Source organism: Microcaecilia unicolor, chromosome 6, assembly GCF_901765095.1.
Source record: "Microcaecilia unicolor chromosome 6, aMicUni1.1, whole genome shotgun sequence".
Lineage (NCBI taxonomy): Eukaryota > Metazoa > Chordata > Amphibia > Gymnophiona > Siphonopidae > Microcaecilia > Microcaecilia unicolor.
In genome coordinates, this window is record NC_044036.1 from 83,429,121 (window position 1) to 83,441,626 (window position 12,506).

Below are 12,506 nucleotides of genomic sequence, written 5' to 3' on the forward strand. Positions count from 1 at the left end.
CACTCAATCTCCTGCCTATCTCCCCCTCCACCTCCCTCTAGTACAGGGGAAGAGAGAGGAGCAACAGGAGTAGAGGGAGTGGATTCAGGAGCTGCATTCTGCTCTGCCTGCTCCAGCCTCACCACCTTCCCTCCACTCCCTACAAGCTAACTGGAAGGGAGGGGCTGGAGCAGATCAGTCCTGCTGCCCTGACTCTACAGACATTACCTCACGTACTCCACTTCCCCGTACTCTCTCCCACTCAACAATCTACCCACAGATAAAAACTCTCTACTTACTATTCGATCACCGCAGTAATTCCCCAACGACATATCCTATAGTTTCTACGCCCCAAAGGTGACCGATATAACTCTGTCTTCCTTAACTATTCACAATGTAACCATAATCGTAATGTAACAAACTGTATTTCCATTATTTACAATGTATTGTAAGCCACACTGAGCCCGCAAATAGGTGGGAAAATGTGGGATACAAATGCAACTAAATAAATAAAATAAGGAAGTACAGGAACTGTATTCTAGGGGCTGCTCCACTAGATAGTAAACCCTAGTTATAACCATTAATGTACAGCTTTCATGCAGTTCTTAGACTGGATTAATCTAAAATGAAGATATTCCATACAAGAGGCTGGATTGGAAACATCTAAATGGAAGACCTTACATGGGAGACATTGATCCATTTCTCGATGATCTTGGCCCTCTGCTGTGATTTCAGGTCTTTACTTCTCAATATTGTGTTCACAACACAGTTAGTCACGGCATTGAATTGTGTGATGGTGGCTCTGATGGTGGGTGCCAAGTGTTTGTTTCCTTTCTTATCCCGTTGGGACCAGATGCAGCCCAGGCAATGGTGTGGTACAACTTTCTTAAAGAGCTCCTGTAAAGAAGCAACAGGTTTGCAGAGGTCACAGATTCATTCTCCAAGGTCAAATGTAGAAACAACTGCACAGACAAAATAGATCAAAGGGCAGTGTATTTTTTTTTTTTTTTTGAGGACTACTAGAACTAGGGAGCAATGAAGCTTCTAAGTAGGATATTTAAAACAAACTGGAGAATATATTTCTTCACTCAACATGTAATTAAACTCTGGAATTTGTTGCCAGAAAATGTGGTAAAAGCAGTTAGCTTAGCAGGGTTTAAAAAAAGTTTGGCTAACTTCCTAAAAGAAGAGTCCATAAGTCATAATTAAGAAGAACTTGGGAAAATCCACTGCTTATTTGTAGGATAAGCAGCACAAAATCTATTTTACTGTTCTGTAATCTTGCCAAATACATGAGACCTGGATTGGCCATTGTTGGAAACAGGATACTGGGTTTGATGGACCTTTGGTCTGTCCCAGTATGGCAAACCTATGTTCTTAGTACACAAATAGAATTAAAAAAATAAATGAACAAAGAAGTCAATCAATCAATACTGATTAAGGCAGTAACCATTTAACTGCCAGAACCATACAGAACCCTACATAAAATTTGCCAATCAAAACAATTATCCAAATAGCAGAAAAATACAACATATAACATGTGATAACATTTCTATAATAAGCTTCTTGACCAAGCAGAACAAACTCCATAACCACCTTTTCAAGTAACCAGAAACCTCCCCCTCCCTCTTCCTCTAACTATTCAGTTTAAACCCTTGCTCAAAAAGAATTGTTTGTGTCTGAGAGCCTAGCCTAGAATAAAACGTTTTCAAAGCTAATAGATATTTCTCTGGGGCCACCTTGTGAGCATTGCACATGTCCAAACATTCCATATGCATCACTGCTGCCATTGGGGTGGTCCACTGACAAGAGCAGGTGGTGCAGATTCTGTCTATTACTGGAGGATACATTGTTTAGCCCATTAACAAGAACAGGTGCAACCCTTTATCCCAATTACCTATCATGCCTCCCCCCCCCCCCCCCCCAACAAAAGCAATTCCCCAGTATTGTCCACCTGTATCCTACTGCCTAACCTGTTCCCAAAAAGACCTAAATTTGGGGCAATAAAAAAAAAAAGTATGTACAAATGTCCCATCAGCCACTTTACATTTAGGACAGGTCTTGGAATCCGTAATGCCCAATCCTGTGTCTCTTGACTGTATTGAAACTATGAAGTGATAATTTAAATTGCATTTTCCACAAATTAGTGTCCCATACTCCCATCATAGAATCACAGAAATATCTGTCTCCTAATCTCCTGTCCCAGCTCATTATGCCAATATTTGGCATTCTGTCATGTAGTCAACTGCCCCCCCCCCCCAGGGACTACCCAACACTCCATACAAGTTTTTTCTTCCACTATGAACCAGATATAATCCCACCTACAGAGCCTTTTCTCTCATCCAATCTTATTTTTCCCATTTAAGCGATGTTATGTGGAGGGGCATTTTCAATATCATGCCCAAGTACAAAAGTGAATGCCTATCTGAAAATGACCAGAAAAGCACTGGTATAACGGAATGTCAAGAAAGACATTTATGAATGTCCAAAAATACCCCCCAAAACCATCCAAAATAAAGACATAGTATAGTCGTCATCAGATAGTCATATCCACCAATGTAAAATAACCCTAGGGAAACGTGCACATGCTGAAGTGGTCCCAAGCTGAAAAAATGTTGTGTGTCAACATTGGACATCCTCTCCAAGTGTACCATGACTGTATATAGTGCTGCACATGGAAGAATGTTTTCCATATTGCCACAGCCATGTCCTTGAGAGGACAGCCCAACTTCTCACCCAAGGAGTCACAGCTCTTTGTCCTTCTGTGCCTCAGACCCAGGGGAGGGGGGATGAAGAGGCATCACCACCTGCTAACACACAACGTTGCCATGAAAACCCTGGCATGGTGAGTTTTCTACAGTGCTGCTAGGAACCTAGCATCAGCAATGTGCAACAACATATTGCCAGGATCACATGCACTGAGTTAGAGGAAAGGTCGTCAGCCCCCCTCCCCTGCTGAACATGCCACAACATATCCCTCATGCCCAGAGCCCCCCCCCCCATCCAAGTCTGCAATAAGGGTCTGTACATCTCTGACACTCCCCCACCTATGCAGAGATGTCAAGTCACCCAGTTCCAGGTTGCACATTTTGGCACATTCCTGGATGTATCATCATCCTGGTGCCTTACAGGACTTGAGCAACGATTTCAATGGGCAGCATTAGGCAGTATCCAGCGAGTTCCCATCCAGACAATTCCCACCCACCAATTTCCCATCGGGACAATTCCCACCTAAGGGGGACAATTCCCACTCAAGGCTTTTCCCACCTGGTCATTTTCCAACCAGGATATCCTTTTTTTTAACCTTTTCTTTTTATTCTGCTATCGCGACTTCTTTCCCCATGAGCCATGGCGGTGTGTCACGTCGCGCTGTGCGAGTGTGAGGCGCTGTTTCTTTTGAATGGTTACAGGAACAATTGTCCATCTGGAAGGTGCTATGTTGCGTTAAGAAAGCAGGAAGGTCCCAGAGTTGTAGCACTGCAAGGATCATTTGTGCAGTGCCGACATATGGACATACATAGAGAAAGTATCGGGAAGGTCCTGGGGTTGTGGTGCTGCAAGAATTGTTTGTGCAGCACCAGCATATGGATATACATAGAGGAAGTATTGGGAAGGTCTTGGAGCTGTGGCGTTGCAAGGAGTATAATAACGGTGTGTCACTATGTTCATACACACAGGTCACCCTCCAACAGCAATTGTTTTACTTGTTGCAAAAGTACAAAGACTAGGGGACACTTGAGGAAGTTACATGGAAATACTTTTAAAACAAATAGGAGGAAATATTTTTTCACTCAACGAATAGTTAAGCTCTAGAACTCTTTGCCTGAAGATGTGGTAACAGCGGTTAGCGTATCTGGGTTAAAAAAGGTTTGGACAAATTCCTGGAAGAAAAGTCCATTGTCTGCCGTTGAGACAGACATAGGAAGCAACTGCCTGCCCTGGGATATGTAATATGGAGTGTGGCCACGATCTGGGTTTCTGCCAGGTACTTGTGACCTGGTTTAGCCACTGTTTGGAAAACAGGATACTGGGCTACATGGACCATTGGTCTGACCCAGTATTTCTTATGTGTTCTTATGTGTATGAAAGCAGTTTGTAGCCTTTTTTTGTTTTCCTCAATCCATTCTTAATAAACGCTGAGGAGAGGCATGTAAGATTCACCCCATCAGAGACTTTGGGAAGCAGCTTCCAGAATTATAATCAGGAGAAAAGCCAGCAAGTTTGCTCCATTTCTGCAAATCTCAAAATAAAATCAACAGAGATCTTCTGAACACACCACACCAGTCTCAAGAACACTACTGGCACCTGTGAACAGAAATCTTTGATCAGTGGATTCCTTGGGTGATGGTTTCAGTAGATACATGGAACTCCGGCCCAATGTTTCAATGTATCCCTGCTTGGGGCACTCAGATGTCCTATCAGATGCTGACAAAAGAACTGATGAACCTCCGCATGGCTTTTTTGGGGATAGTCCAAGAACAGGGGCAGCAGTGGGAGATCAAGGATAGAACGTTTCCCTGGCAGGACTGGCTGCTCCGCAGCTCGGATAGCTCTCCTCAGCCAGCCACCAGGCAGTACCGGCAGCTCCTGACCACCCATTAAATATTCATCATTTGGTGAGGCGGTCCTTTTTGTGCATTGCTAGGAAAACAGCTGTGCATTACTCAGAAGGCACATTTGCATGGTAAGTAGTTCATTTAAATAACTTAGCATGCAACTATCGTTAGCTGCTACCATGACAGGAAAAGAGCCCTCAGAGACCCTTTGTGCATGTCTCACTGAGCTCCATGCTTGCTTAACTGTCTAGAGCCACTAAAAAACGCATGTTGCTGGCTCGTTAATTTTTGTGAATCTGGTCCTCACTCATTCAGCCATAGTACACAGCACACTGACAAACTGGGAGTGGACAAACACAGAGGCACAGCACAGAGGCACGATGGGCTTCTTTGGGTTTGGCAACTTGTGAGCAAGTTCTTTGATGATGAGACAGTGATCCCATTTTGTGTGCTTTCTGAGAACTATCAACTTCCTCCCCAAGATTTGTATGCATACACTCAATTGCAACATTTTTTGACTGAAGCCCATATCAAGCGTATTGTGCTGCGGGAGGATTCTTTTTTGGAAGACTTATGCAAAGATTCTAGAGGTACTAGAGGCCTGATTTCTTGTCTTTATAAGTATCTCAACAGTGAACTCTTCATCAAGTGAACTAGGAGAAGGAACTGGGGATTCATTTTGAGGATGATGACTGGGATACCATAGAGAAAGCTCAAAGTTTCTATATCTATTCCTATCTATTCCAATTAAGGAAAATGCAGTTAAGGTGATGTACAGATGGTACCTCACTCCAGTACGCCTTCATCATATGTTTCCTGGAACATCTCCTCTTTGTTGGAGGGGATGTGGCGAGTCTGGAACTATGGGACACATTTTGGTGGAGCTGTGTCAAAGCTAAAGCATACTGGAGAGCTGTTCAGCATAGACTGCAGGGTTGGTTGGCCCGACCAATTCAGTGGAACCCAGCTATTTTTGTTTCATAAAAAGCCACCTGGTCTCACTTGATCTCAATCTTTGCTTCTGAGTATTAGTTTTGTTTTGGTCATATAACCAAGTAATTATATTTTTGTTCCTCTTCTGTTCTAATTGACTTCAGTTCTTGGAAAACCTCCTTTGCGTCCATGTGAATTTATAGTTTGTGCTTTTTTTGGCTGCCTGTGTTCCATTGGGAATAACTTGATTTTAAACACAAATCTGATTCAATGCTTGATGCCAAAATGCTGTCTAGAGGTGTGACCATAACCAACGGAAACTGGGAGAAAGACGCTGCTGGTTCCAACACCAGATTCAGCAAGCAGTCCTAGCCCAGCAGGACTTCTCTCTTATGGGGTAATTTAAGAATGCACATAAATGCCAGCATTTTATTCATTCCTCAGCAGTGTCATTCACTGATTCATGTGTTAATTCAGCAAGAATTATACACCCACCTCCTCATCGGTATATGGTAGTGATTTTCTACTATCACATTTTAAATATTTAAATCTTTTCTCTTTTTAAAATGATTTCAGCTTTAATCCATTCTTATAGATTTAGTAGATACTTAAATTTGAATACTCATCTCAAAGATGTACTTCAGCCGGGGGTTTTCTTTTCCGATATAGACTATGTTTCGCTTTCCAGCTGTATCAAGGCATACCCCCTGCTTAGAACAACGCCATCATTGATCAATTCACACATCTTCCCGGCTTCATAGAGATGTGTGGATAAATCAATGGTGGCGTCGTTCTAAGCAGGGGGTATGCCTTGATACAGCTGGAAAGCGAAACATAGTCTATATTGGACAAAAAATTCCCGGCTGAAATACATCTTTCAGATGAGTATTCAAATGTAAGTATCTTCTAAATCTATAAGAATGGATTAAAGCTGAAATCATTTTGATATAAACTATAAAAAAGAAAAAAAAGATTTAAATATTAAACATTTTGATATTAGAAAATCACTGCCATATACTGATAAGGAGGTACGCGTATAATTCTTGCTGAATTAACACATGAATCAGTGAGTGGCACTGCTGACGTTTGTGGTACAGTTATCCTTTATGGGAGATTAGTTGTTGTGATATTTTGACAGCTCCCTAAAAGAATTCAGTGTCTTTGGGAGGTAAGCATTTTATTCATTTACACATGTAAATGATCTCTTATAAGATACTGATTAGTGTGAAAGAACATGTATAAGTTACATAGCTTGTACTTTTACTGTGAGTATGCACAGGAGTAGCGTTTGAGTGCAGCATGGATGGAATCTTTACTTATGCACATAGATTATAAAATTCCTTAATTTATGCACATACTCATGGTACTAACATTTACACCAGCTCTCCTGACTGGCATACATGCAACCCAAGTCTGGTTGTTAGGTGTTCCTGTGAAATGATGGTTGAGACTCTCTCCTCTGAAGGGCTGTGCTCACTGCCTTTGCAGCTTCTCTGGCTCTGGCTGGAGCAGTAGTCGAACATGAAAAGCAAACAGACCTCAGGCATGTGCATCATGCAGCATTGCTGCTGAATTCTGGGCTAGTCCACTTGAAATGGCCCATCTTATGAAACCAGTCCAATAAGGTGGGTGCCTAAGTTGACCATGGAACACCAGACATCAATATGGGAGGACATAGGCACAGGAGGCATTCAGACCACTGGAGTTAGCTGGGCTGCCTCCCGCAGTTGTCGCTGAGCCTGGATATTCAATGCTGGGCCGTTTCCGGTGACCGGCACTGAATATCCAGGGTTTTTTGTGCTGCTTAAACTTAATCGGCCACGTCGATCTTCAGCGCTGGCCGGTTACGTTTAAACCAGACAAAGATAGGCCTACTGTTTTGGCAGCCAAATTTGGCTGCCGAACTTAGCCAGCGATGCACTGAGTATTCATGGATAGTTGGTTAGGTTATATTGCTCGATATAGCCGGTTATCCGCTAAGCACTGGTTCTAAACATTCAGCGGGAGATAACCGGCTATCTCCCGCTGAATGTGCATGGCTAGCTGGTTAAGCACTACTTAACTGGCCAGGAGCCGTTCCTCGCTGGTTAAATAGCACTAAATATCGAGCAGAGGGAGTCCAGTATTCAAAATTATTTAAACAGCCATGAGAAGCTCCTGGTCATTTAAATCACCTGGTCAGGGCTAACTGGGCATTTCCAGTGGCACTTAACTGGATAGTGCCACTGAAAATGCATTGTTCACGCTCAAGCCTATACCAGCTATTTCGGAGGTGTTCTGGTGGCAGTCGGCCCTTAGCTGGTTAAGTGCCAGTATTCAGAACTTAACCAGTTCAGATAACCACGTAAATAGGACCACATAAAATGCAGTCCAGTCTTTATGCGGTTCGTCATAGCCCCAGTTAAGGGAATATTGCACTTCACCAACTATGTTTTAGCCAACTCTCTATACCTGGAAGGTTCAATGCCACATCTTGGATATGGTCAGGCACTGAATTTCCAAGTGTAACGCTGGCAGCAGCCTGCAAATCGCTGATCGCCACTGGCTAAACATCAGGTCCAGTGTATCTACAGCTTGGAAAGAATGTGCAATCTTTACAAGGGAAAACAGATCAAACATGCCCTGATAAACTGCTGACTTCAAAAGAAAACTGAGCCACTCACCAGAAAGAGGACTCCAACTTTGAAACCACACATCCTCTCCCCTAAATCATTTTTCTGCAAAAACAAGGAATAAAGAGTCCTGGGCTTCTAAATCCCCATGGATTTAATCATTGAGCATAGTCACTCTCAGAATAAACTTATATGTCACTCTTTATCTACCACCCTCTCTTGGAATTTTAATTTAGTTAGTTTGTATTTAGCTCACACCTTTCCAGCAGTAGTTCCAGGTGAGTCAGATTCAGGCACACTAGGTATTTTCCTGTCTCTCTAAAAGGGCAATTCTAGAACTGTCCCCGGATTCTATATAGGATGCCAAAATGCAAGCACATGAATTTGCATGTGATGGGCAGATGTGTGCACAAATTGATTAGTTAACGAAGCGTTAACAATAATTGGATTTATTTGGCACCAAATTGGATTTGCGCTTGCATCTGCTGTAGTCGCTATTCTATAACATCTGCACCTAACTTTTCTAGTGCATAACTCACAAGCGGTGTGGCCACTTTTCTATAACAGAATCTAGTCATCCAGAAAGTGAATGATACATACCTGTAGCAGGTGTTCTCCGAGGACAGCAGGCTGATTGTTCTCACGACTGGGTGACGTCCGCGTCAGCCCCCACCAACCGGAAGAAGCTTCGCGGGCGGTCCGCACGCAGGGCACGCCCACCGCGCATGCGCGGCCGTCTTCCCGCCCGTGCGCGACCGTTCCCGCCAGTTGAATGACAAGCAAAAGATGAAAACGCAACTCCAAAGGGGAGGAGGGAGGGTAGGTGAGAACAGTCAGCCTGCTGTCCTCGGAGAACACCTGCTACAGGTATGTATCATTCACTTTCTCCGAGGACAAGCAGGCTGCTTGTTCTCACGACTGGGGTATCCCTAGCTCTCAGGCTCACTCAAAACAAGAACCCAGGTCAATGGAACCTCGCAACGGCGAGGGTATAACAGAAATTGACCTACGAAGAACAACTAACTGAGAGTGCAGCCTGACCAGAATAAATTCGGGTCCTGGAGGGTGGAGTTGGATTTACACCCCAAACAGATTCTGCAGCACCGACTGCCCGAACCGACTGTCGCGTCGGGTATCCTGCTGGAGGCAGTAATGTGATGTGAATGTGTGGACAGATGACCACGTCGCAGCCTTGCAAATCTCTTCAATAGTGGCTAACTTCAAGTGGGCCACTGACGCTGCCATGGCTCTAACACTATGAGCCGTGACATGACCCTCAAGAGCCAGCCCAGCCTGGGCGTAAGTGAAGGAAATGCAATCTGCTAACCAATTGGAGATGGTGCGTTTCCCGACAGCGACCCCTAGCCTGTTAGGGTCGAAAGAAACAAACAATTGGGCGGACTGTCTGTGGGGCTGTGTCCGCTCCAAGTAGAAGGCCAATGCTCTTGCAGTCCAATGTGTGCAACTGACGTTCAGCAGGGCGGGTATGCGGCCTGGGAAAGAATGTTGGCAAGACAATTGACTGGTTAAGATGGAACTCCGACACCACCTTCGGCAGGAACTTTGGGTGGGTGCGGAGCACTACTCTGTTGTGATGAAATTTGGTATATGGAGCATGAGCTACCAGGGCTTGAAGCTCACTGACCCTACGAGCTGAAGTAACTGCCACCAAGAAAATGACCTTCCAGGTCAAGTACTTCAGATGGCAGGTATTCAGTGGCTCAAAAGGAGGTTTCATCAGCTGGGTGAGGACGACGTTGAGATCCCATGACACTGTAGGAGGCTTGATAGGGGGCTTTGACAAAAGCAAGCCTCTCATGAATCGAACGACTAAAGGCTCTCCAGAGATGGCTTTACCTTCCACACGATAATGGTAAGCACTAATCGCACTAAGGTGATTCCTTACTGAGTTGGTCTTGAGGCCAGACTCTGACAAGTGCAGAAGGTATTCAAGCAGGTTCTGTGCAGGGCAAGAACGAGGTTCTAGGGCCTTGCTCTCACACCAAACGACAAACCTCCTCCACTTGAAAAAGTAACTCTTTTTAGTGGAATCCTTCCTAGAGGCAAGCAAGACACGGGAGACACCCTCAGACAGACCCAACGCAGCGAAGTCTACGCCCTCAACATCCAGGCCGTGAGAGCCAGGGACTGAAGGATGGGGTGCAGCAACACTCCGTCGTTCTGCGAAATGAGAGTCGGAAAACACTCCAATCTCCACGGTTCTTCTGAGGACAACTCCAGAAGAAGGGGGAACCAGATCTGACGGGGCCAAAAGGGCGCTATCAGAATCATGGTGCCGTGGTCCTGCTTGAGCTTCAGTAAGGTCTTCCCCACCAAAGGTATGGGAGGATAAGCATACAGGAGGCCGATTCCCCAATGGAGGAGAAAGGCATCCGACGCTAGCCTGCCATGTGCCTGTAGTCTGGAACAGAACAGAGGCAGCTTGTGGTTGGTCTGAGAGGCGAAAAGGTCCATCAAGGGGGTGCCCCACTCTCGGAAGATCTTGCGTACCACTCTGGAATGAAGCGACCACTCGTGCGGTTGCATGACTCTGCTCAGTCTGTCGGCCAGACTGTTGTTTACACCTGCCAGGTATGTGGCTTGGAGAAGCATGCTGAACCGGCAGGCCCAACGCCACATCCCGGCGGCTTCCTGACACAGGGGGCGAGATCCGGTGCCCCCCTGCTTGTTGGTGTAATACATTGCAACCTGATTGTCTGTCCGAATTTGGATAATTTGGCAGGACAGCCGATCTCTGAAAGCCTTCAGTGCGTTCCAGATCGCTCGGAGCTCCAGGAGGTTGATCTGCAGATCCTTTTCCTGGGGGGACCACAGACCCTGGGTGTGGAGCCCATCGACATGAGCTCCCCACCCCAGGCGAGATGCATCCGTCGTCAGCACTTTCGTGGGCTGCGGAATTTGGAATGGACGTCCCAGGGTCAAATTGGTCCGAATGGTCCACCAGAGCAGTGAAGTGCAGCAACTGGTGTAGAGGCGGATGACATCTTCTAGATTCCCGGTGGCTTGGAACCACTGGGAAGCTAGGGTCCATTGAGCAGATCTCATGTGAAGACGAGCCATGGGAGTCACATGAACTGTGGAGGCCATATGACCCAGAAGTCTCAACATCTGCCGAGCTGTGACCTGCTGAGACGCTCTGGTCTGCGAAGCCAGGGACAGAAGGTTGTCGGCCCTCGCTTCGGGAAGGAAGGCCTGAGCCATCTGGGTATTCAGCAGAGCTCCTATGAATTCCAGAGACTGGGTTGGCTGGAGATGGGACTTTGGATAATTTATCACAAACCCCAGCAGCTCCAGGAGTTGAGTAGTGCACTGCATGGACCGGAGGGCTCCTGCCTCCGAGGTGTTCTTGACCAGCCAATCGTCGAGATATGGGAACACGTGCACTCCCAGCTTGCGTAGATACGCCGCCACCACCACGAGGCACTTTGTAAACACTCGTGGGGCAGAGGCGAGCCCAAAGGGCAGCACACAATACTGAAAGTGCCGTGCGCCCAGGCGGAATCTGAGATACTGTCTGTGAGCTGGCAGTATCGGGATGTGAGTGTATGCGTCCTTTAAATCCAGGGAACATAGCCAATCGTTTTTCTGAATCATTGGCAGAAGGGTGCCCAAGGAAAGCATCCTGAACTTTTCTTTGACCAGGAATTTGTTCAGGCCTCTCAGGTCTAGGATGGGGCGCATCCCCCCTGTTTTCTTTTCCACAAGGAAGTACCTGGAATAGAATCCCTGCCCTTCCTGCCCGGGTGGTACGGGCTCGACCGCATTGGCGCTGAGAAGGGCGGAGAGTTCCTCTGCAAGTACCTGCTTGTGATGGGAGCTGAAGGATTGAGCTCCCGGAGGACAATTTGGTGGCAGGAAGGCCAAATTCAGGGCGTATCCGCACCGCACTATTTGGAGAACCCACTGGTCGGAGGTTATGAGAGGCCACCTTTGGTGAAAAAATTTTAACCTCCCCCCGACCGGCAGATCGTCCGATACGGACACTTTGAGGGCGGCTATGTTCCCGTGGATCCAGTCAAAAGCCCGTCCCCGGCTTTTGCTGTGGAGGCGCAGGGGGCTGCTTGGGCGCACGCTGTTGACGAGAACGAGCACGCTGGGGCTGTCCCTGTGCCTGACGAGGCCTTCGGGCCGGCTGGGTGTACCTACGCTTTGCAAAAGAATAGGGTGCAGCCTGCCGGGCCCGGGAAAAACGTCCACCTGCTGAGGTGGATGCTGAAGGCGCCCGGTGGGAGAGCTTGTCGAGGGCGGTTTCCCGCTGATGGTCCACCAACTGCTCGACCTTCTCACCAAAAATATTATCCCCCCGGCAAGGGACGTCGGCCAGTCTCTGCTGGGTGCGATTGTCCAGGTCAGAGGCACGCAGCCATGAGAGCCTGCGCATCACTATACCTTGGGCCGCAGCACG

At 46.5% G+C, this 12,506-nt stretch overlaps 1 protein-coding gene across 1 annotated transcript in view; it reads right to left on the reverse strand.

The window, feature by feature from the left end:
• The window catches only part of RGL1 (ral guanine nucleotide dissociation stimulator like 1), a 259,243-nt gene that overhangs the window by 97,519 nt on the left and 149,218 nt on the right, over positions 1–12,506 (reverse strand). Inside the window, exon 7 of the mRNA XM_030205352.1 lies at positions 661–876. Coding sequence (XP_030061212.1) covers positions 661–876 — 216 coding nt within the window. The remainder of the gene's footprint in view (positions 1–660; positions 877–12,506) is intronic.